The 27,057-nt window shown below is 39.9% G+C and overlaps 1 protein-coding gene across 2 annotated transcripts in view; it reads right to left on the reverse strand.

Annotated features, from left to right (window-relative positions):
* Positions 1–27,057, reverse strand: part of LOC114663729 (neurocalcin-delta) — a 140,197-nt gene that overhangs the window by 61,440 nt on the left and 51,700 nt on the right. For both annotated transcript variants that reach the window (XR_007936555.1, XM_028817650.2), the window contains exon 3: positions 1,310–1,415. Coding sequence is in view for 1 of the 2 variants with exons in the window: in XM_028817650.2 (XP_028673483.1) it covers positions 1,310–1,415 (106 nt within the window). In the remaining variant the exon portion in view is untranslated. The remainder of the gene's footprint in view (positions 1–1,309; positions 1,416–27,057) is intronic.

The raw sequence follows: 27,057 nt of genomic DNA on the forward strand, positions 1-27,057 counted from the left end.
ATATATTAGAAAAAAGACACAGAAGTTCTAGAAAATTTTCAGAGAAGGGTGACTAGGCTGATGCCAAGACAGCCACAAGCAAAGATTAAATCAGTTGAACATTTAAAGTTAAAGCAAATAGAGATTATGTGGTGACATGATTGAATTGTTCAAAATTACGAAATGAATTACTATGGGGGATCCTAGTGGTTACTTTAAACTAAGTTTTTCAAAAAGAACACAAAGATGAGTGATTTAAACATCTTAAGAGATGACAAATGTTGGCATGTATCTGTTCACAAGCAGAATATAGACACATGGAATAGAAATCTAAGTCTTTGTAATACTTCTGGAACATTCAAAAGTCATCTTAATGTTATTTTGGAAACAATTTGGTGAATATAAACACTAGCTTTGTTGGGCTAAATGACAAAATCTTGACAAAATTGTTCTTGATTAGTAAAAGTCTGAATGGCCTCATGGACTCGACACAAAAAGTTTGTTTTTCAGTGATTCATTTCACAACATCATTATATGAGTACAAAAGTACAGTCAGAATTTACCATATATCTAAGGTGAATGTATGAATAACTGTCTATGCTGTAATAGAAAGCTTTGACTCTTTAATTAAAGATTCTAAAAAGCCTTAGTTCACTGTGGTTTGATAAAAAAATCAACAGCAAACCTTTAAGCTCGATTTCATTTGTAGATGTGCTTGTGAATCTGGGTCAATTTCAATAAAATATTTTGAAGGAAATAAGACAAAAACGTGAAAGTCTATTAAGTAATTCCCAATTGATTATATTCCATATTGAAACATTTTGATGATGTTCAAAAATGAAAAGCTACAATACAACAAATTTCTGATATGACAGAATAAGTGCACTAGCAAGCAACACAATTAAATAACGAGTTTCACTAACACTGTGTTATGGTTTCTAATTATAAAACTGGAAGAGAAAATATATAATCACTCTGGTTCTACATTGACTATTAATGACAGACCTTCTGCAACAGAAAACGTGGGCTCACTAAATAAAGTAAAAGATTATTTTACTGATTTTTTGACTCTTTACAAACAGAAGAGACTTTTACACACAAAAAACCAAAACCCTTTAGCAGAATAGTTGAATTGAAAAATATTAATGTTAAACTAAAAATAATGCCCTCTTTGTCTTCTAGCCATCATTCTTTAGATTTAGACAAGTGTTTATTTTATGATAATGAGGTGAAATACCTTTTACAATGTAATTAATTTGTTGTATTGTCATAGATCATAAAGATAAATTAGAAACAAATGTATAGTTAAAAAATGATGTTGGGATTGTACCATCACGGTTGGTATCCATTTGTCTAAATATTTTCTCTGTTCTTTTCTCGGGAGTAGACTCATCCTCAGGCATTTTCATAACTGATGAAACCATCTTGTAAATTGCCTATAAAGCAAACAGATACTCAAGTTAGTGCTTACCTTGCAAAAGGGAAAGCTACACAAATTTCAGTCTATAGTTGTTGACATATTGTACTAGTACAGCACAAGTGTAAAGGCAAATCTTTTAAATGAATAAGCAGATAGTTCATACTTCTATCAACCCAGTTTCTTAAGCTACTCAAAGTGTCTTGAATAAGACAAGAAACTAAACCTTGATGTGACACTGGTCCACTTCAGAGTACACTTGCACACAGATCTTTACCATATTGGGCAAATTTAGAATTACCAAATTAATTTAGCACGTATCACATTGACAATTTAATTGGAGAAGAAAGAACTATGCAGACATGACAAAAATGTATAAAATTACATTGCCACCTATTGTTCCAGTAATGCATCCATCCTCATTCCTTCAGTTGAATGGAAACAGGATGGAACAGGAATTCAGTGGGTAGCACTAATGCTGAAAGTTTTATTATGCTCATTCTATAAGGCTATATTTTGTTTTTGACTTTAATTTCTTGCACAGCTCTAATAATTACAACTACTTTTTAAAAACTATCGGTCATATAACATTGTTGATGGATATATACATTTGGAAATGTTCATACACATCAGAATACAAAATTTTTTTTTAGTAATAATTATTTTAAATAAATGCATTTAAATACATACAATGAGTTAAGTTTACCATCACAATAAATATCAATAATAGTTTTTGGCCTAAAATGGCCTATTACAGAGAATGGAGGGGGTTAAAAGATGTTTATTTAGTTCTAAGTCTTTCTGTAAGGTAAAAGCAATACTCTTCTCTATAAAATGGTTCCATTTTGCTAGTGAGCACTCTATTGAATGTCAAAGACAAATTATCTTTGACAAAAATCTTGTTTCTGCTGAGACACTACTGGAATTACTTGTGCATATGTACAAGCATTGCAAAAATATTTGGCTCTTCATTTTTCCACTCAAAATATTTTGTGAGGATTTTATATCAATTTAATCTTCCCATCTGTATTATCTACCACAGGTGTGCACGATTTCTTTTTTGAAGTTGGCTATTTAGTATTTTTTTAAATATCTAAAACAATCATAAACAATGCAGTTTATAGGGCATAATGAAAATGAAAATAGACTGTAAAATCCACAACAGTAATATAAATAAGCAATCCAACACAAAACAATATTTGATTTTTATTCTCCCACACCACCTAATAATATTATTTGGCATTTAGGGATGGTATAGCAAAACTCAAATCTAGAAAATTAAGCAAGAAGGTAAATGAAGAAAGGTAAAGCATTACAGTACAAACACATATACAGGAGTAAGTAATACAACAAAACAGAATGACAATAATACTGTATAAAAATACACAACATAATAAGAGTTTCTCAGAGATTATCTAATAAAATAGTGTCCCATTTAACACTAGAATTACCAAATCTTACAAAAAAACTCATAATCCTGGCCCACCTTAAATCTGTTCGCACCTCTCCATCAGCGTCTTTTGTGTTATAAATGTATCGATCAACACAAGCAGCCTACTATCCCATCCCCCACCAATACAGAAAGGGTACAAAGTTCTCTCAGCTCAAGTCTGTTTACCTGCGTGTGAGTTGCCAGGAGTTGTATAGGGTAAATAATATATAGTTATTTGGAATACATGCATTTCATGTGTGCTCCGTGTCTACAACAATCTATCTACACAAATGGTTAAAATGAAACGTTCTTCATGTTTTAGTAATACTTGACATAATGTAGACATGAAGTGTACAATATGTGAAGCCTGAAGTCCAAATATCAAATAAACACTTTCACAAAAGGTACAAGTATAACAAAACAAGTGCGCTTCTATTCAAGAATATAACTACAGAAATAGAACTCACGTTAGGGTGCGACATGGACACGCACTTAATACAACCACTTTGGTGGTGCAGCGGTAAGAACTGCTGACTCGTAATCAAGATGTTCGTGGTTCAATACTGGGTGCCTCCATTTTGAGTAGTGAGCTGCTCTTATTCTTACTATTATAGAATAAAAACATACATTTAATTTGAGTCTGTAATAGCTGGTGTAAATTTATGGTACTTGTTTTTTTTTTTTTTTTTTTTAATTCGGTTTTATTCTCTCAGTCACGTTCAAGCTCGCCCCGATCTGCCACTGCTGTTTTCAAACTCAGATGAGGATGAGGGTTCTACATCAGAGAAAGAGGACAGAAGCCCTCCCCTAAAAAAATGTCCACTCACATATAAGAACAATGCAGCTGTACCAGGCATAATGGCAAAAGATGGCATCGTCTGGATGTAGCAACAGGTCCGGCGTCATCCTGCCAGTCAGTCTGCCCCACAACTGTCCTTCAGCGAAACAACACGGCTTACAGAGCTTGCCAAGGTATTGTGCAAAGTCCTTTTTGTGATTATGTTTTGTGATGGTCTTTAATGAAAACCATGTATATGTTACTTATATAAAAGACTGATCGAATGGTATTTACCTTGAGTTATTTACGTATCTTCCTACAGCTTAAAGTCACAAGTAAACTGCAGAGCTTCCTTTGTTTGATCGACACGGGCATGCTCATGTGCACTGAAGTGACTTCAGCTGCAGGTAGAAGCTCCACGCAGCTGTTGTTACGGTTCTGCCTTTGTCCAGGAACAGTTTCATAAGCTTTATGACCTTAGTCTCAGAAAGTCGACTGGGATCTTTTCCTGAGTAAGATCAAACACAGTAGCATAGGGTGCGACAGGAGTCGTAACTACAAGCTTCAAACATCTTCTTATATAATGAGGGATCATAATTTAAATTTACCAAAAACAATATGAAGCCTGAGGGAAAAGGTTGCTCTCCTTTTAATCCCCATGATGTCAGCATTTCCCTCAGAACATATACCTACATAAATATTTGTATTCAGGTGCAATACCACTTCTAACTAAAATCTTCACCCAACATAATATGCAGATAATGGTCTTCTGCTCTAGTTCCAGCTTTTAATTTGAACTATTGCATTTCCAAACATCCTTCTCTTCAACAATTTTGCTATTTATTCCCAACTTTCTAACACAGCTTTTCCACCATTTCTTCATATATTTGTGTTTGGAATTGGTCAGTGCTTCTGCTTTCATGGAAGAGCTAAGAGGACACATGATTGCTTAGATTGGCCTTACTGACTGGAAATGTGTCATACATGGATACCTGAATCACAAAAGATTAATAATTCTGAACCTATAAGATTTCCATATATGAGCAAGATGAACACTTCATTGTTACATAACTGTAGATAAAAAATGGAAGAATTTTAAAATATGACAGGTGAACAATAAAATTTCCAAATTTTGAAATCCTCGTATAGTAACAACTCTGGGAGCTTTATATACAACATGTAAAAATTAAAAAATTCTCTACCAGTATAAATGGTTAAGCAACATGCACATTATGGCAAGTATTTCTAACAGTATACTGTCTACACAGGTTGTACCATTCAACCGTAATATTAATTACTAAGGTTCAATTACACAATACTTTAAATTACCATTTATTATTCACTTTTTAAATGGACTGATAAAAACTGAAATCAAACTTGCACAGCCCAAGTCATCCTCTTTGATAATATGGTGGATGCCTGTGGCCCTTGCCTAGCTGGGACACATCTCTGATGGAAGGACTGGGGGAGAAAATGTGTGCAGGACATTATCTCCCTCGGAGCACTAGATGGCAGTTCCCCTGGGTTGTGGCAAAACCACAGTTTCCCACAGGGCTTCATGGGAATTGGAGTTCTGTGGGTGTCACGGGGACTGGGGACTACTTACTGGGGCTCCAGCCTTACTTGGAAGTGCTCCTGGGCCAAGCTTTCGGGATACAAGAAGTACTTCCAGGGATTGCTTAAAAGAAGCCACCTTCCTTCATTCGGGAGCCAGAATCAGGAAGAAGAGGACGAAGATGCGGGGAGGAGTGGAGGAGGCTGTGACCGAGATCATTCAGGAGCCAGAATCAGGAAGAAGAGGACGAAGATTGCGGGGAGGAGTGGAGAAGGCTGTGACCGAGATCATTCGGGAGCCAGAATCAGGGAGAAGAGGACGAAGATTGCGGGGAGGAGTGGAGGAGGCTGTGACCGAGAGAGGGCAGAGTGTTGTGCTACTACTGAGGACTTTGACTGGGCTTGGTTGTACTGTGCTTTAGTGGTGGAAACATCTGCTGGAAGCATTCCCCATGAATAAAAGCTTTATTTGCACTGCACTTGTGCCTAGCATCTGTTGGTGTCCGGTGATGGGGAGCTACAGTGCCCAATGGAGGTCACAATGTTAAAAAACAGTTCTCAGTAAGACTGGAAACATTTCATTATGAGCTTTCTGTTTACAGTTTGTTTTCACTAGGCCTATTGTATTTAAAATACATTATTTGAATATGTGCATTTAAAATGCTATGGATTATGTGCAAATATTTTTACAAAAAAAAAATGTAATACTGTTTCCATTGTCACCAATAAGGGCATCAACCTGACAAGCACACTGGCTTTCTAACATCTATGAGGAGAAAAACATATGTTGGAGCCTGTGAAATTTAAAAGATTTTTCATTCACACTAACTTGATGATGTTATTATATTATTTCATGGCTGCAATACACTGCGTTTCCATTCTGAACAACTACTGTGAGTAGTAACAAACACTCACCATGTGCCACAGTTTAAAATTACATATCAAACAACACAGACATGATTCAAGTACACATTGTAGACTTTCATTTAAGGTCATTTGCATACATTTCGGTCACACCATGCAGAAGTTACAACACTTTTTATACATGCCCACCCCACACATTTCGGGGCACTATAATGTTTGGGACAACTGGCGTCACAGGTGTTTGTGATTACTTGGGTGTGTTTCCTTGCTTCATTAGTGCAGGCATAAGATACCTACATGCAGACTTCCTTTGGAGTCTGCAGTTGCCATTGTTCAACAGGAGGACAAGACCTGTGGACAGACAAGATGAAGATTAGCATGTATGAAAGTGATGGCAAGGGCAAAGTGTAGAGATGAAAAGGAACCACCCAAGATCCAAAACATACCACCTCATGTATTAAACATGGTGGTATAAGTGTTATGGTTTGGGCATGCATGGCTGCCATAGGTACTGGCACATTTATCTTCATTGATGATGGAACTACAGACGGCATTTGCACAATGAATTCTGAGGTGTATAGAAACATCTGCTCAAGTTCTAGGAATTACCTTCAAACTCCTTTGATGTCGCTACATTGTATAACAATATAATGATCCCAAACATACTGCTAAGGCAACACAGGAGTTTTTCAATACTAAAATTGGAAAAATTTTGAATGGCCAAGCTAGTCATCCGATTTAAATCCAAGTGAGCATACCTTCCAAATGCTGAAGGGAAAATGTAAGAGGGTAAAGCCTTTGAAACAAACAGGAGCTGAAGATGGCTACATTACAGAGATGATACTGAACACCTGGTGCTGTCTATGAATCACAGACTGCAAGCAGTTATTGCATGCAAGGGATATACAACAAAGTACTAAATACAATTGCTTTAATATACTGTATATATTAGCGGATAAATTCTCCCGCTGATAATTCGGGACTTGATTTTACCATATAATTTCTGGTATTTTATAATGTCGTTCGCATAAGTCGAATGCGGAAAACTCACACTATTGGTCCAAGAGATTATGATATGCTAACGCCCACATGAGAGAGTAACCACGGAGCACACTGCCATTTTTTTTCTATGTATTGTGCCTACATGACCACACGGTAATAACAGAACTATTCCGAAGTGACGTTTGCACTGTTTTGTGTTTTTTGTATCTCACACCCTCATACACCTTTATTGTAATAGCATCTCTTATCTATGATGGAGTGTTGGATCAGAAAAAAATATGAAGCTGGTTTTAAATTAAACATCGTTGAAGTAGCGAAAGAAATTAGTAACTGCGCTGCTGCAACAAAATTTGATGCGTCTGAGAGACTGATGCGAGATTGGAGGAGGCAAAAAAATAAAAAAATGTAAGTGTCACATTTTTGAATGGGCGTATAAGTCGAGGTCTGATTTTATGATCAATTTTTTCGGGTTTCAAGACCTGACTTATATGTGAGTATATACGGTACTTATCATTGCTATATCCCAAACATTATGGTGCCCTAAAATGGGGGGACCATGCAGAAACTAACTAAATACTCAAAGATAATAGGTGCTTAACATCTTTCATCCATAACAGAAACGATGACTGATTTATTTGCAGAGTTCTAGTGAAATATGATCAAATCAAATTAAAATATAATTCAAGGAAGGCAGCAATGAATACTTTTTCTTCACTGTGTCTGTAGTTTTTTTTCTTCACCGTGGCTCTAATACACTTTTGTAGGGCTATACCACAAATAGCATTATAAATGCAAGTTGCACTTTTATTATTTATGCATATAGCTTAGCATGAAGCAAGGTCCATATTAATGAAGTTTGCCTTAATGATGGTTCAGGTGGTAAAGATGTCATCACCAAGTTGTACTTGTTTTATTTAATTTTTATTTGGTGAATACTATGTAATGCACCTGGGATTGAAGTCTTGAAGTAATAGTATTACAGTAATCCCTCGCTATATCGCGCTTCGCGGCTTCACTCTATCGCGGATTTTATATGTAAGCATATTTAAATATATATTGCGGATTTTTTGCTGGTTCGCGGAATTCTGCGGACAATGGGTTTTTTAATTTCTGGTACATGCTTCCTCAGTTGGTTTGCCCAGTTGATTTCATACAAGGGACGCTATTGGCAGATGGCTGAGAAGCTACCCAATGTACTTTTCTCTCTCTGTCTCTTGCGCTGACTTTCTCTGATCCTGACGTAGGGGGATTGAGCAGGGGGGCTGTTCACACACCTAGACGATACGGACGCTCGTCAAAAAATGCTGAAAGATTATCTTCACTTTGCTCCCTTCTGTGCAGCGGCTTCGTGAAGCGACATGCTGCACGGTGCTTCGCATACTTAAAAGCATGAAGGGCACGTATTGATTTTTGGTTGTTTGTTTTTCTCTCTCTCTCTCTCTCTTTCTCTGCTCCTGACGGAGGGGGTGTGAGCTGCCGCCTTCAACAGCTTTGTGCCACGCGGTGCTTCGCATACTTAAAAGCCAAACAGCCCTATTGATTTGTTTGCTTTTCTCTATCTCTCTGACATTATCTGCTCCTGACACGCACTCCTTTGAAGAGGAAGATATGTTTGCATTCTTTTAATTGTGAGACGGAACTGTCATCTCTGTCTTGTCATGGAGCACAGTTTAAACTTTTGAAAAAGAGACAAATGTTTGTTTGCAGTGTTTGAATAAAGCTCCTGCCTCACTACAACCTCCTGTGTTTCTGTGCAAATCTGTGACCCAAGCATGACAATATAAAAATAACCATATAAACATATGGTTTCTACTTCGCGGATTTTCACCTTTTGCGGGGGGGTCTGGAACGCAACCCCCACGATGGAGGAGGGATTACTGTATTACTGGAAGTTGCACTATTATTTACTTTATTGTTATTATTTATTAGTTTAAATATTATGCAGTTTAATGATGGTAAAGTTGTTTAAAAAGTCACTTTAACGTGTCAGTGGACAGAGATTATTAACATTAACAGAAAGTGTAGTTGGTTTACAAAAAATATTTACCATTTATTCCTTTTCTAAGACATGTTCAGTGCAATATAACTTTTGACAAGCACTTCTGGATATTTTATTAAGTCTAAATGCCTGTTTGGATGGTTGAAAATATGTTGTCAAAATCATCGTTTCAAGTTGTTTGCAAAATTTGTTCAATAAAAAGGTTCTATATTTTGACTGCATCTGTCATGCAATGTGATTCCTTCTCTTCATTAGTGCCACCCCCTTGAAAACTTTATGGGGCCATGCAAACCTGTATTAATACTTGTGTGCACATTAAAATGTCTTTTTGCATAATGTACAATTTTCATGACAGTGGAACAGGTTATTCTTAACCAGTCTACTGCAGTAATTGCAGTGGAAAATGTGGTTAACATCCACTCATGCATGAGAAAAAAAATACCGTTGAATACCGTGAAACTGTATAATTTTGAAAAATACCTTGATATAGAATTTTGGTATAATTAGTATAATTTCCGGTATTTTATAATGTCGATCGTTTAAGTCGAATGTGGAAAACTCACGCTATTGGTCCAAGAGATTATGCTATGCTATCACCCACCTGAGAGAGTAACCACGGAGCACACTGCCTTTATTTTCCATGTATTGTGCCTACGTGACCACACAACAATACTTGAACTATACTGAAGCGATGTTTGCACTGTTTTGTATTTTTTGTATCTCACACCCTCATACACCTTTATCGTTAAGAGCATTCCTTATTTACAATGGAGTGTTGGATCAAAAGAAAATATGAAGCCGAGTTTAAATTAAAAGTCGTTGAAGTGGCAAAAGAAATTGGTAACTGCGCTGCTGCAACAAAATTTGATGTGCCTGAGAAACTGGTGCGAGATTGGAAGAAGCAAGAAGATGTAAAAAAAAAAAAAAAAAAAATTACGTGTCGCATTTTTGAACAGGCAAGTCGGGGTCTGATTTTATGATCGGTTTTTTGGATTTCAAGGCCCGACTTATACGCAAGTATATATGGTAAGCTTTTAAATGCGAGGAAAGTTGAAGCACAGTGGAACAGGTTTAAAAACATTTTACATATAAAAAGACAGGTACATCCCTAAATTTGGAATTATTAGGAAATTAAACAAAAAACAAAACTGTTCAGTGAGTTAATAAAGTCGTGAAAAAGAAACCACAAATGAAAAAAGGCCACTGTATAAGGTTTATAAGATCAAGAACTCCAATGTGAATCACACAGTGCATGAGAACATGGGGCAAACATCAAGCAGATCTTAGGAACGCTAAAAGGCAGTTTGAGGGGAATATGTAAAAGATGACCCATAGAGATTCTTTCAGCATTTTAGTAGTAAAAGAACAGTCAAGCAGGAGGTGAACAGCATCAGGAATGGTAAAGAAGAATTAACAGTAATAGACAGTGAAATAGCAGATGCTCTAAACTCGCATTTTTATGAGGTTTTCACATGTGAGGAAATAGATAACCTTCCATCGGTTAAATAATACGAAGGAGGTACAGAGTGAGTTGGAAATTTGAAGTGCAGCCAGGAGAGGATCTGGGTGCACCTGGGAGCGGTCCAGGTGCTCCCTGATGATCATTCGGCAGCACTTCCTGGTGTGGTGGAAGTGCTACATGGGCACCCAGAAGCACTCCAGGTGTGGATCCCAGAAGGAACTATTAAGGATAACATTGAGCAAACACATGGCAAGAACAGGAGTTTTACTGAACAGTCAGCATGGGTTCAAGAGAAGAAGGTCATTTTTACTAACATGACCTTTGGACAGGAATTACAAGTAACAAGCTGGTGGATTGGCAAGACAATCTAGAACTCGCTGAAGCACTACAGAGGAACTTGGACAGCATATAAGCTTGGGCAGATTTGTGGCTGATTAAATTTAATGTAAGTAAATGGAAAGTATTACAAGTAGGATCGATGCTTTCTAAAATACAGCCAATTTTGTGTGAAGTGTCAAATTTGACACAGCTTTATTTTTTCAATATCACAAGACGATATCTCAAGAATTAAACCACCTAGCAGGCTCAAATTCTGCATGCTGGTACTTTTATAGGTATAGTACATACCAAAATCAAAATGTTTGATCAGGATGACACCACTTTGTAACAACAGACCCTCAAAAATGGAAAAATGTGCCTTTTGCTTTGTCATGTTTAGGATATCAGAAAGCATACTTCTAACAGATACAGCCTGTTGAAAATTTTTTCCATGTTTAGATACCTACTCAGGGCTTTTCAAAAGGTTATAAAAAAACAAGAAACTGCATCTGGGTTTGACCAGCAGATCTCTCAAATATGAATCAATCATAGTGGGTCTTATTTTTATACCAGCTTCATGCACTGTGGGAATGTCCAGACATTTTTAAAATAATTTGTCCTGTATCCTACATGGTCCCTTCTTTCTCAAAAAACAAGTCTTACTTTTCTTATGTGAATCTTTCATTTTTATTTTCCATTCAAAACATGGGTTAAATTCACCATTTGTCAGTAATGATTATCATCAAGTTCTTCATCACTAACTTGGGCATAGGATCAATGGGAAAAAGTAAATCACCAAATGCGCATTACACACAACACATGAGCAACAGCTGCTTGATTTATCATTAAATACAACACCAGTTATAATGAAAAGTTAACATCTTGGTATTGCAGCAGCAGGAATGTGACGCATTTAATTTCTGTTTCCATCGAAGTGCACAGTGTAGTGCGTCTTTGTCTTTGAGATAAAGATGGTACTGAGTCCCAATGACCGTTGTAGGTGCACTAAGCAGTGCAATGACACCCAACAAATATCATCTCTAGGTGGCCAATGGAAAGACTGTGCAGGATAGTTTGGATGCATGAAACACATCAGAAAGTCCGATTCTGCTTCACTCTTGTCACGAACCACAACAATCCAACATCTTTCATCATACATGCACCCAACACAGCCTCCAACAGGTCACTGGTCTAATGTGAGAGATGCATCTGATTCATTAAGAGTGTGATCGTGAGAGGGCAAGATCTCAGCTGCTGCTTCAGTGATGAACATTTGGACATTTAATTGACTGTTTACCAGACACCCAACTGACTTTGAGTTTGCCATCTTCTGTGTCAGGTCAGGTTGGGGAGCATGCACATGTACAGCACGTTGCAGCACCCACCACATGACGAAATAGATCGAGATCCTGGTTGGCAACCCCCCAGGCAGACACACGGTCCAGTCCCACCCTCCGGAAATGACCCACTATCTGCTGCCTCCAGGTGTTACATGGGCACCCTCTTGGCCTGGTCCAGCCACTCGTGTCCTCAACAATGAGGATTCTACGAGCCGGATAACCCTTGGGGAATCGCGCCACATGGCTATAGTGCTGTAACTGACACTCCCTCACAATGCAAGTAATGTACCTCATTCAGAACCATCGGTACCCAAGGATTCTCCGAAGAGACACAGTACCAAAGGAGTCCAGTCTTTGTCCCAGGTCACTGGATTGCGTCCATGTGTCGCAACCATATAGCAAGACAGGAAGCACCAGGACTCTAAAGACTTGGACCTTCGTCCTTTCGCATAGATATCGGGAACACCACACACTGAATGTCACTGTTGAGGTAAGTAAACCTCTCAGCAAGGTCGACACTCTTTCTGCAGACAGACATACTGCTGATGGCTGTGCCTAAGAGGTCATTAAAGGCCTGGATCTTGGTTTTTATCCAGGACACTCGCATGCCCAGACAGACACTCAGACTCCTCGCTCAATCTACTGAGAGCACTGACCAAAGCCTCCATTGAATCTGCGAAGATCACAGCATCATAGGCAAAGTCAACATCAGTGAATCTTTTTTCACTAACAGATGCCCCACAGCCGCTGGACCCCATGACCTTGCCCAACACCCACTCCATGCAAGCACTGAACACAGTAGGAGCAAGAACACACCCCTTGAAGAACCCCAGAATCAACTGGGAAAAACTCAGAGGTTCTGCCTCTACTCTGCACAGCACTCACAGTCACCATGATAATTCAGTAACCTTGAGGGGATCCCACAAACTCTCAGGATGTCCCATAGAGCAGCTTGATCTACCGAGTCGAACGCCCTATGAAATTCGACAAAGGCTGCAAAGAAACTCTGCCGATATTTGCATTTGCGCTCCATGAGAACCCTCATTGCCAGGATGCAGTTGATGGTAGACTTCTCAGATGTAAAACCAGACAGTCTCTGGTAATTGAGCAAGTGATCACAGAATCTGTGGAGGACAACCCTAGCAAGGACCTAATCCGGCACTGAGAGCAGTGTTATCCCCCTGTAGTTTCCACAATCCAGGCAATCACCCTTCCCTTTCCAGGTAGGGACGAAGAGTCCAGTTTTCCAATCATTCTCCCAAATGGAAGCAAAGATTGCTTGTAATGCCAGGAGGATAGCCTTACCACCACTCTCATAGGGATGTAACAGTGGAATTGTCAAATGCCCAGTTACTCTTTTGGCAATGGAGAATCACATTTTCTATTCAGCAATATGAGATAGGACACTGTTATTTGATATGGAAAAAAGTTTGAAAATTTTGGTAACTTACTGATTGAAAACTGAATGATTACCATTATTAACACATTGTGCATTCATCCTAGGTTTAGGATGGAAAATAAACATGAAAGATTTGGATAAGAAAAGTAAGATTTGTGTTTTGAGAAAGAAGGCACAATGTAGAATAACTGAAATATATTTAAACAATTATTTGCACATTCCCAAATGATGTTAGGGTGCTCTGAAAACAAAATCCAAGATGATTTTTTGGATTTGAGTGGTCTGCTGTTCAAACCCTGATACAGTTACATTCCCATTCATTTCTTTTTCGTAAAGCCTATATAGTTATCTGAATAAGGAAAAAAACCAACAAAAGTCTATGTTGGTTACAAATATGTGTTTCTGATGCCTAAACATAGCTAAGCCAAAAACTCAAATTAAATTTTGGTCAATTTCAAGAGGCTGCTTTGACCATGTAGGGTCATCTGTACCAAATGTTTTAATTTCGTCACATATTATAACTAGTGTACCAGCCTGCAAAATCTGAGCCAGCTCAATGATTTAGTTCTTGTGCTATTAACTTGTGAAATATGATGAGAAAATTAGGCCAGATTAAATTGACACCACACCCCTCCCCTCAGTAAACTGCCTGTATCTTGGAAAGTTCTAATCTTACATCAAAAAAAATTACAGAGTGTTTCCTGACTAACACAGGTACACCTAGTAGTTTTTCCAGAATTTGCTGAGTCCGAAGTGCATGACCCATTGGTTGATTTGACATGGGATAACCCAGTCAGGAAGTAAAAATGTTAGTTTTAAATACACAATGGGAGGTCTGAAAATCATAAGTACACCTCATAAGAAAGATTTAAGAGTCGTAGTGGACTCAACACTATTAACTGCCAGACAGTGTTCAGAAGCCATTAAAACTAGAATTACCAGAGCCTACGAAAAAACTCATAGATCCGTCCCACCTTAAATCGCTTCGCACCTCTTCATCAGCGTCTTTTGTCCTGTAAATGTGTTGATAAGCAGCAAGCAGCCTACTATCATATCCCCCACCGCCACACAGTTTTCTCAGCTCAAGTCTGTTTACCTGCGTGTCAGTTGCTTAGAGTTGTATAGAGTGAGAAGTCAAGCAAAATAACACCTTTTATAAATACTATATGGTTATTTGGAACACATGCATTTCATGTGTGTTACGTGTCTACAACAATCTAAACATATCGTTAAAACAGCTACACTACCAAGACCTGTGGCCTGGATAAATTCCTGAGATGAATCTACATATACCAAGCCGTACCGCTAACAAATAATATTTTCCCCTAAATCGACGGTTTACACAAGCACGCAAAAGCAGGTATGTCAAATAAGTGAATACATATATTAAATGGAACACAACAACAAAACAATACTGCACATTCCCCATGAAAAAAATACATATATGTATATCCCTCCACCAAAGCAGCAACGTGAAAACACCATATATACAATAACAAACCCTCCCTTGACCTTGTAATGTTGTATAACACACACAGTACAATTAACAATGAATGAATACGGAAATGACAATGATCGTGAACTTGAGTCCGGGTATATTACTGTCCTGAATACGGATGACTGGTCAACAAATAATGGATATGTTTGAATCTCCTGGAAAAATGGAACAACCTCACCGTATATCCTTGGCGTGTGGTAGATAACGAAGACCAACCCCGGGGTCTCGGGCGATGATTGAACTGAAGAAAAGCCGGCGGAATGAAAAACAAACTGGATACAAAAGCACAATGTGAAAAACAGCAAGTAATGGTGGTTCGTTGTTGTAAAATGAAATCTCCGTCTTTCTCCTTCCTCCTTCTCTTTTCCCTCCTGATTGTTTAAATAGTAAAGAGCCGGATGTAATTGATTGTGAACAGGTGCTTTCCATCTTGGGGCTGCGGTCTCTCTCCATCATCCGGACCCTCTGTATTTACGGGGACAACATTCACTGATGCACACACTATAAACAGCAAACGGGACGATGGAAACAAAATGCACTCAGCACAAACATTGAAAACACTATTACTATGTAGCCCCGCTACAATGTCATATAGCAAGATGTGTAGAGTACAAATCAAAGGAGGGTATGCTCAAGCTTTATAACATACTGGTGAGGCTTCATCTGGAGTGCTGTGTACAGTATTGGTCTTCAGGGAACAAAAAGCACACCGCAGTGCTACAAAAAGTCTAGGGAAGAGCGACTAGGCTGATTCCATGGTTACAAGGGATGAATTACAAGGACAGATTAACAGCTGAGCCTTTTCAGTTTAAGCAAAAAGAAGACGAAGATGAGACATGATTGAGGTGTTTAAAACAATAAGGGGAATTAGTATAGTGGATAGAGACTGTTATTTAAAATGAGACACAGATGGAAATTAAGGGTAAATTTCACACAAACATTGGACAGTTTTTCTTTACTGCAGCCGCCAAGCGGCATATCTGCTTTGTACTCTAAACCAATTTCTTTTTCTTCGGTTATATTCTTGAATATAAGCACACTTGTTTTGTTATACCTTTTGTGAATGTGTTTAATTGATATTTGGACTTTGGTCTTCACACATTATACACTATCAACATTTTGTTAAATATTACTAAAGCATGAAAGACGTTTCTCTTTTAGTTATGTATTCAACATTTCCTGCTTCACATTTCCTGTCATCCTATATTTACATAGATTGTTGTAGACATGGAACACACAAGAAATGCATGTACAGTAATCCCTCGCTATATCGCGCTTCGCCTTTCGCGGCTTCACTCCATCGCGGATTTTATATGTAAGCATATTGAAATATATATCACGGATTTTTTGCTGGTTCGCGGATTTCTGCGGACAATGGGTCTTTTAATTTCTGGTACATGCTTCCTCAGTTGGTTTGCCCAGTTGATTTCATACAAGGGACGCTATTGGCAGATGGCTGAGAAGCTACCCAACTTACTTTTCTCTCTCTCTCTTGCGCTGACTTTCTCTGATCCTGACGTAGGGGGATTGAGCAGGGGGGCTGTTTGCACACCTAGTCGATACGGACGCTCGTCTAAAAATGCTGAAAGATTATCTTCATGTTGCTAACTTCTGTGCAGCTGCTTCCTGAAGCGACATGCTGCGCGGTGCTTCGTATTACTTAAAAGCTCGAAGGGCACGTATTGATTTTTGATTGAAAAACAAACTCTGTCTCTCTCTATCTCTCTCTCTCTTTCTCTGCTCCTGACGGAGGGGGTGTGAGCTGCCGCCTTCAACAGCTTTGTGCCGCGGTGCTTTGCATACTTAAAAGCCAAACAGCCCTATTGATTTGTTTGCTTTTCTCTATCTTTCTGACAGTCACTGCTCCTGACGCGCACTCCTTTGAAGAGGAAGATATGTTTGCATTCTTTTAATTGTGAGACAGAAGTGTCATCTCTGTCTTGTCATGGAGCACAGTTTAAACTTTTGAAAAAGAGACAAATGTTTGTTTGCAGTGTTTGAATAACGTTCTTGTCTCTCTACAACCTCCTGTGTTTCTGCGCAAATCTGTGACCCAAGCATGACAATATAAAAATAACCATATAAACATATGGTTTCTACTTCGCGGATTTTCTTATTTCGCGGGTGGCTCTGGAACGCAACCCCCGCGATGGAGGAGGGATTACTGTATTCCAAATGACAATATCTATATATATAATTCACTAAGTCGCCAGCGAGTAAGACACCCATGGTGTACGCAGGACGGAGCCACGCCCACCAACTTGGACACAGCAACTCACAAAACACGGCGTCATTCGCGTTTCTCTCTGCTACAGTCACATTGACTTTTCATTATTCTTTTCGGTTACGATGCACGACCGCATCCACCATCGCAAACTGTTTTACACGCCATGGTCTTAGAGTTGGTGGGCGGGTCTCTGTGAGTTGCTCTTGCGAGCGGGTGCATGACCAGGCGGTGTGTATGCTTCGAGAATGAGGGTGGACGCGGCAGGACCATCTAAGAAGAGGGATGTTTATCGCGGATGTGAATCGCTGTATGCAGAGTGTAAAACATGGGATACGCACGATAAATAAACCACTCTTAGCCCGCCAACGCTAAGACGATGGGATACGCCGACAACTCACAGAGCCACGCCCACCAACTCTAAGACCATGGGACGAGAACGCCTGCCTGCCCGCCTGACAGTTACCAGCATGTAAAACCATCACAGCTTTTAACTCATACACTGCAACAACTCACCAAACAAGGATGCCCTGTCTCTCGAGGCATTCACACCGCCGGAAGACAACCATGGGATACGCAAAAAATAGCCATGTCAGTCAACTCACAAAGCCCAGCCCACCAACTCGAGCATGCGTCTACCCACGCTCTCAAGGCATTCACAGTGCCTGCTCATGTGCCCAGACGCAACAACTCACCAACTTGCTTTAGTCTCTGCTACAGTACACATGCACCACTGAGCCACATTGACTTTTCATTATTCTTTTCAGTTTCGGCTGCATTTCCATATATAATCCACCAAGTCGTCCAACCATGGGATACAAATGACAGAGCACCACCCAACAACTCAAACCGATAGAGAGACACGCCCACCAACTCTAAGAGCATGGGACGAGAATGCCTGCCCGCCTGACTGTTAGCAGCGTTCACCGCAATGTACTGGAGTGTAAAACCATCACAACTATCAGACGCTGTCTATATCTAAGAAGATATATAGATACTCATTATTCCCCGGCACGCGTCCACCCACGCTCTCAAGGCATTCACAGTGCCTGCTCATGTGCCCGGACGCAACAACTCACCATACACAAATTTTGCTTAATTTGACTCAACACGGGAAACCTCACCCTGCCTGGACACGGAGAGGATTGACAGATTGATAGCTCTTTCTCGATTCTGTGCATGGTGTTGCAAGGCCGTACTTAGTTGGTGGAGCGATTAGTCTGGTTAATTCCGAAAACGAGTAAGACTCCCTACTGCTAAATAGTTACATGATCGCCAAGCAGTCGGCATTCAACTTCTTAGAGGGACAAGTGGCTTTTAGCCACGTGAGATTGAGCATTAACAGGTATGTGATGCCCATGGATGTCTGGTACTGCACGTGCGCTACACTGAATGGATCAACGTGTGTCTACCCGGCGCCGACAGGCGTGGGTAAGCCATTGAACCCCATTCATAATGGGGACCGGGGCTTGCAACTGTTCCCCACGAACGAGGAATACCCAGTAAGTGCGGGTCATACGCTCGCTCTGATTACGTCCCTGCCCTGTGTATGCACCCCCACCCGCTACTACCATGGTCGGGTGACTTGGTGGATTATATATAGAAAAGCAGCCGGAACCGCAAAGAACAATGAAAGGACAACGTGGCTCAGAGGTGCACAGACGACAGCAACTCAGGTGAGGAGTTGGGGCGGGCACATGAGCAGGCAGTATGCACTGAATGATGATTGTATGTTGGTTCGTAGCGTGCATTGTTGCAATATTACTTTTCTTGGTGGTTTATTAAATTATGGATTTTGCAAATGTTCAATTTTGTCCCTCTGCTTAAAAAACATTAAAAAAGCGGTGTGATTATGCGGCATATGCTACGCCGTGGGTTGGCATGCAGCGTGCAAAACAGTTTGTTTGTTGCGGATAATTTGCCTTTTACTTTTACACGAAGACAATTTCCTGTTAGATTGGCCTTTGCGATGACAATTAATAAGGCACAGGGCCAAACTTTCAAAACAATATGCATGTATCTGCCAAAACCAGTTTTCAGTCACGGACAATAATTGTATGTTGCTCTCTCCAGAGTCCCATCTTTTCATTCACTTACTGTTGTATCCTCAAACCCACCCCTTTTAGACAACTGTGTCTTTCCGGAAGTGTTCAGCCATCAATAAATACTTATGTGGCGTATGCCTGCAGGAACACGTGCAGCGAGCGAGCCAGGGAGAAAGAGAGAGAGCGACACACACACACATACAGGCGAGCGAGAGAGCGAGAGAGAGAGAGAGAGAGAGAGAGAGAGAGAGAGAGAGGGCTGGACGCATAAGAATAATAATACTTCATTACATTGATATAGCGGTGTTCTCAGTATTCAAAGCGCTATCCACACAGGGAGGAACAGGGAAGCGAACCCACAATCTTCCACAGTCTCCTTACTGCAAACCAGCAGCACTACCACTGCGCCACAAGGCAGAGAAGGCAGTTAAGCGTCAACAACGAAGACTCGCTACACCTTAATGAACAAGTACTGACACTTATCCCTACCGACGAAGTAACTTTCACCAGCGTGGCCTCCATCGTCACAGACGATCCCGCTTTCAGTTCAGTCACGGACAATTGCATGTTGCTCTCCCCAGAGGTCTATCTTTTCATTCACTCACAGTCATATCCTCAAACCCACCCCATTTGGACAACTGTGTCGTTCAGGAAGTGTTCACCCATCAATACATAATTATGAGGCGTATGCTACGCCACGGGCACGGTGGCGCAGTGGGTAGCGCTGCTGCCTCGCAGCTGGGAGATCTGGGGACCCGGGTTCACTTCCCGGGTCCTCCCTGCGTGGAGTTTGCATGTTCTCCCCGTGTCTGCGTGGGTTTCCTCCGGGTGCTCCGGTTTCCTCCTACAGTCCAAAGACATGCAGGTTAGGTGGATTGGCAATTCTAAATTGGCCCTAGTGTGTGCTTGGTGTGTGGGTGTGTTTGTGTGTGTCCTGCGGTGGGTTGGCACCCTGCCCGGGATTGGTTCCTGCCTTGTGCCCTGTGTTGGCTGGGATTGGCTCCAGCAGACCCCCGTGACCCTGTGTTCGGATTCAGCGGGTTGGAATATGGATGGATGGATGGATGCTACGCCACGGGTTGGCTAGTATTATTTACCCTCTACAATTCAAGGCACCTCACACCCAGATAAACAGACTTGGGATGGGATAGCAGGCTGCTTGTGGCCTGTGCTGCTTGACAGATTTGGAAAAGATAGGCACTGATGGAGAGGTGCGAAGGAATTTATGGTGGCCTAGGATTATGACTTTTTTCGTTGGCTTCAGGGACTCTAGTGTTAAGCAGCATGGTATCTGCACTCTCCACTACATCCTTCATCATCAATGCTTGCCTTGGACTCTGATTTGTTTCCTAGGAAAGTCTGCGTCCTCTTTTTTGAACCATCCTGATTTAAAGGTTTGCTTCCAATCAGGCATCTCAACCCTGCTATCCTACTGCTATACACCAGTCATCTCTGTGAAGAGCTTACTGAATTTTGTGAACCAGCTAAAATTTTGCCCTGATATCCAAATGACAAACAGTGGTTCAAGTTTAAGACCCCCTCTGAGAAGTGTTATTACATGAGAATCTACTAGAACCTTTCCACCCTTACAGCAGGAGTCAGCAACCTTTCAGCGGTGACGTGCTGAACCTATTTTACAATGTTAATCCACATGCCAACATCATTCTACCAATTTTGTTATATATAGTATCAATATTGGTCCGGTTATAATATTGAATCACATAATAACCAGATCTTATATTATTGGTCATTCAATATTTTAAAATACATTTGATCATATGTAAAAAGAATGTTCTGTCAAATTTTAATTTTCAACACATTTATTAAAAATTGTATTACAAATTGTAAATTACAAGTTTTTTCAATACAAAATGCATAGGTTGAATAAGAAAAAATTATCAAGAAGTCTAATATGATTCATCAATCTTTATTATTAATTAGACCTATTAATCAATTAATGTGAAGCAATTGTATAACCAAAATCGGTGGATTTATTTTTGGTTCCAATTATTTGACTAAAATAAAGTAGTTTGTTTCTTAAAGCCAGAAACAGCTCTTTTTAGAGCTTTACTTTTCTCATCAGAGTTTTTAAACGTGGACTGATGTTTAGTTTGATAATGTCTTTGTACACTTGATGTACGACACACGACACTTTCACAGCATTATGCACACACAGCACAATCCTTTTGTTGTACAAATCCATATTCACTCATTTAATAGTCTTGAAAAGAGCGAACATTAAGTTTTGGTCTTTTATGAGTCATTTTAGGGCAGTATATCTTTCTATATATAAAATCCAACATGTTTGTCTGTCTTTCTGTATGTCTGTCCGCTTTTCACGAGAGAACTACTTAATGGATTTAAATCGGTTTTTTTTTTCTATAATTTGCTTGAACATTTCAGTTGATTTTGCGACTTCTCTCAGTACCCGAAGTCTCATAGTTCTCTTGCGGTACTGATTTATTTGCGCAAATCCAAGACACATGCAGCAGACTTGGGGGGGGTCCTCTTCACTCACGCACCAGCCTCGGGCATATGTTTTATCTGCTTAGCTAGTGAACGAGAGACCTACTTAATGAATTTAGATCAAGCAAATTTTTTCTATAATTTGCTTGAACATTCCGGTTGATTTTGCGATTTTTCTCATTGCGCTAAGAATCATAGTCTGCTTGCAGGTGCGATATATTCGCTCTAATCCAAGACAGAGGCTGCAGGCCAAGAGGAGGAGGATGTGTCACGTCAGGAGTAGGCAGCCGGGAAGGGCCCTCCCCACTGTCCTGTTTCACTTCTACTCAGGCGAGGCTGCAGGGAACAGCTAGTTATAGTACTTAAAACAATTGGTTTGTTTTAACGTAACACAGTCTGCACTGATCACATGGTTTCCATTTACACGTGAGTTACATATCAAAATGTAGGTGAGGATGTGAACGCATGAGCTGTAATTAAAATATAATTTTTACTATATTTTAATTCAATCAGAGTGACACTGAAAATCGTTCTGCGTAACGCGCTTGGCACGTGTGCCATAGGTTGTCGACCCCTGCCTTTTACAGTATATGCAACTTATTAAACACAAGGACACAAACACACATATAAGGCCAAATAATTCCACAGTGCTGAATTTAAATAAAATTATTTTATAATTTTATAATTATAAAATATAATAATTTTATTATTATAAAAATATATCAAAGATATCACGTCCTAGTGAGCTGAACGACTTCCGGCCTGTCGCTCTGACGTCACATGTGATGAAGACCATGGAGCGGCTGCTGCTTCACCACCTAAGGCCACAGGTCCGCCACGACCTCGACCCCCTGCAGTTCGCATACCAGGAGAAGGTGGGAGCGGAGGATGCCATCATCTACATGCTACACCGATCCCTCTCCCACTTGGACAGAGGCAGTGGTGCTGTAAGAATTATGTTTCTAGACTTCTCTAGCACCTTCAACACCATCCAACCTATGCTCCTTAGGGACAAGCTGACAGAGATGGAAGTAGATTCATACCTGGTGGCATGGATTGTGGACTATCTTACAGACAGACCTCAGTATGTGCGTCTCGGATATATACATCGGACTTCCAATACAACTTGGAGTCCTGCCATAGGCAAAAGTTCGCGGACAACTCTGCTATTGTGGGCTGCATCAGAAATGGGCAGGAAGAGGAGTATAGGAACTTAATCAAGGACTTTGTTAAATGGTGCGACTCAAACCACCTACAACTGAACACCAGCAAAACCAAGGAGCTGGTGGTGGATTTTAGGAGGACCAGGCCCCTCATGGACCCTGTGATCATAAGAGGTGACTGTGTGCAGAGGGTGCAAACCTATAAATACCTGGGAGTGCAGCTGGATGATAAATTGGACTGGACTGCCAATACTGATGCTCTGTGTAAGAAAGGACAGAGCCGACTATACTTTCTTAGAAGGCTCGCGTCCTTCAACATCTGCAATAAGATGCTGCAGATGTTCTATCACACAGTTGTGGCGAGCGCCCTCTTCTACGCAGTGGTGTGCTGGGGAAGCAGCATAAAGAAGAGGGATGCCTCACGCCTGGACAAACAGGAGGAAGGCAGGCTCTATTGTAGGCACGGAGCTGGACAGTTTGACATCTGTGGCAGAGCGACGGGCACTGAGCAGGCTCCTGTCAATAATGGAGAATCCACTGCATCCACTAAACAGTATCATCTCCAGACAGAGCAGCAGCTTCAGCGAAAGACTGCTGTCAATGTCCTGCTCCACTGACAGACTAAGGAGATTGTTCCTCCCCCACACTATGCGACTCTTCAATTCCACCCGGGGGGGTAAACGTTAAAATTATACAAAGTTATTGTCTGTCTGTATACCTGCATTGTTATCACTCTTTAATTTAATATTGCTCTTTATCAGTATGCTGCTGCTGGAGTATGTGAATTTCCCCTTGGGATTAATAAAGTATCTGTCTATCTATCTATTTAATCAAGAGTCTGAGAAGAGGGTGTTATCTTCACTGCACTGAAGTGCAAGGTGGATATTAGGTGGATATTAGAAAGGAACCGGCACTGGTGGGGAAGAAATGTGAAGAGGTTTGATGGGAAACAGTGGTTTGGCAATGTAAGAACATGAAGGTGGAGATTCAATCACCTATGTCAACATCTAGTCTGCAAGATTCTCTTGAAAGATCATGTAGAAACTGAGCTATACTAGATAGAGACAGTCATAGTGATGATGTTAGTCAAATTATACTTGTACCAAGACTACCTATAAACATAAACATATACAGGTTTTATGCATTTCCCTAACAAAGTGACTGGCCTAACATAATCACAAAATTCAATGAAGTCAACATATGAAGATTACCTTGAAACATTCACCAATGATGACCCACGTTGTTTGCCGTGTACTCAATAACATATGCAAAAAATGCAACGCTACCATCCAATCAAAATACAACAGAGTATTTCCAATTAAAGCCAACTATGAAGATCGATGTGATAGATGGATGAGGACAATATTTTCTGAATTTTAACACAAGCTTTAAGGTAAGAGCATTTGACAGATGCTTATACTATGAATTAAATCAGTCTTTTATGTTTTAGCCTGTCTTTATGTCCCCCCAGTGTTTACTACATGTTGACAACCATGAAATAGAAGTTTGAGTAACATTAAAAAAACTTTAAATATAAGATTGAAGGTTTTGAAATATAAGAGTGAAGGTTTTGAAAACCATGATATAACTCCTCCACAAAACAAAATTTCAAAATACAAATCAATTTGAAATTATTAATTGTAATTTATAATCGGATTATACAACTTAATTTTAGTGTAGCTGTAAGGCAGGATGAAGCACGGGAAAAATGCATGCTGAAAGAAATCTATCAGTCCAAAAGTTTGTTTTAAAAGATTTAGTGAAAATTCAAAGCAAATAGTCTACACTAGAATAAAGAACAAAGTTGTTACACATGTAGAATAAAAGGCAAAAAGATAGAAAAAAAAATGTATGTTCACTAAACTTAGCTTTTCTTGTCAAACTTCAGTTGTTTCTATACGCAAAGATGGTTTACTACTTCTTCAGTATGCTTTACACGTATGGCGCTGCACATTCAATAGAGCACGTTGTTTTTCATATTACTTGTCACGTAAGGCATGGTTTAAAACCATGTGCCCTCAATGCCTTAGACATGGAAAGGCAGGTCACTGAGTACAATGTATAGTCAAAGAGGCTAGAAATAGAATATACCAATTCAACTCAACTTATGGGGGTTGTAAGAACCTCCCATAGACTATGCACTAATATAGTATATGTATAGACAATCATTTAATATAACTTAAATAACTAGCAAATGGCTCTTACAATCTGAAAGCTTTCTATTATTCAGTTTCATTAGTCTTTAAATTTATTTGACTTTGTTACTGGTGATTTTCATTGAAGTAAATAGTTTCATTTCAAGGTGAAAAACAAGCGTATTCGTTTACTGTTTTGCTAACAACATATACACATGTTAAGACATACAGTCACTTCATTGAATTAAACCTTTACTTTCAGAACACAAGATATCATTTAAGCAACTGATATACAACTGCTGTTGCACTAAACTTCTCATTGAAAATTTGCAACTCAATGACTCAAATTAATGACAATGCTTGCAAGAAAAAAATAGATTACAGTAGACCCCCGCGAAGTCACGGTTCAGTTTGCGGCCTCAGTCATTCGCAGATTTTCCCTTAGAACCTAACTAATAATTGTTAGCGGAAACCTCAAATAACCTCTGCAATTTTTATGGCTTTTATCGTGGCAATACTGTACTGTAGAGAAAACAGGAAGCAACTGTATAGACAACCACGACTTGGGATGGTGAAAGTAGCCAATAGAATTTGAAACTGCAACTCCCAGCAGTCCCTGCAGATGGATCTGATTGGTCTTCTACTGAGGGTGCTGGGGCTGTTGATGTCAAAGGATGTCAGCGTGGCTTTTAAAAAGGGGGCTGGTGACCAAAAGCAAAAAAAAAAGGTTTTTGTAATTTGTGTTTCAAGTTCCTGTCTGCCTGCTTTCTGTTGAGTTACCTGTACTTATTAATTTTGTCCTGGATCATTTCGTACGTCTGGATTGTCTGCTGCCTGCCTGTATACATGAGGACTGAAAGTGGATTCATGGCCATCCTGCAAAGAAAGGAGCACTCCTGAACCCATCCACCCGTCTTCACCATTTCAGGAACAACCGGTAGGACTATCTTTACATTTCCATTCAACGTGCAGATCTCTGGACTATCTATTTTCATCATTACATTTCATCCGTTGATGTTTTTCATGAACTTTTTCATGATTTACTGTGGGTTTTTTGTTTGTGCTTTATTGTATTTAATGTGTAATCGCCGTAAGGGGAACAGGGGTGGTATCGTTGTTTTCTTATTTCATTTGTTTTCATTACATTCTTTATTTGCTGTTTGATTACCAGTTTGCTTTGTTTTTGTCTCTGTTTGTGAGTGCACGCGGGTCGGGTCAAGGCTGGGTGCGTCCCTGGAATCTCCACCATAAAAATAAATAAATCACCGTCTTTGACGGTGTGAATCTTAGCGGCACCGGACCACTACAGCGTTATTCATTTCTCCTTGCTGCTGATCGACTGTGATACATCTCCAGCCGAGTGTTTTCCGTTTACTTTGTTTCTCTCTCCTCCCCCAGACATTCTCTGCTCCTGTTGGGGGTTGTACTCCCCTATGATATTTGTCTATTCTTTAATCGATAACTAACTGCATACTGAGCTCGTTTTACTTCTGAAAGAAGACATGTTTGTTTTAAGTGTTTGAATAAAGTTCCTGTCTCTACAATCTCCTGTGTTTCTCCAAGCGTGACACCCTGCAGTACTGCAGCCTAACTGTCCCTGTGATTGAGCTGCTGCACTATAGCCTGCCAGCATCAGCGCTTACCTCTGTGTGCTTGCGTGCAGCCAGTTCAAGCACAGTTGGCTCAGTGATTTACTGAGTTTCATCCATGGCGTCAGTTGCACTTTGTATATATTGTTCCAGTAGTTTTTTTAAATAGTTTTTACAGTTCATTAGCAGTGTGTAAAATGATCAGTGTTGCAGTAATTGTGATGCTCTTTGCATGAAAAAAAGTGTTCCATTAAAATTTCACCTCATCTTTGTTAATTGTGACATTTACTTAAAGTGCAGCAAAAAAGTATTTGGCGTCCAGGGATGCATTAACCCCCAAGTATGTGGCAGTTTAAAGGTTAAAGCCCCAAGATGCCGCCGAAACGAGCTGCA

The sequence above is a fragment of the Erpetoichthys calabaricus genome, chromosome 13 (assembly GCF_900747795.2).
Source record: "Erpetoichthys calabaricus chromosome 13, fErpCal1.3, whole genome shotgun sequence".
NCBI lineage: Eukaryota > Metazoa > Chordata > Cladistia > Polypteriformes > Polypteridae > Erpetoichthys > Erpetoichthys calabaricus.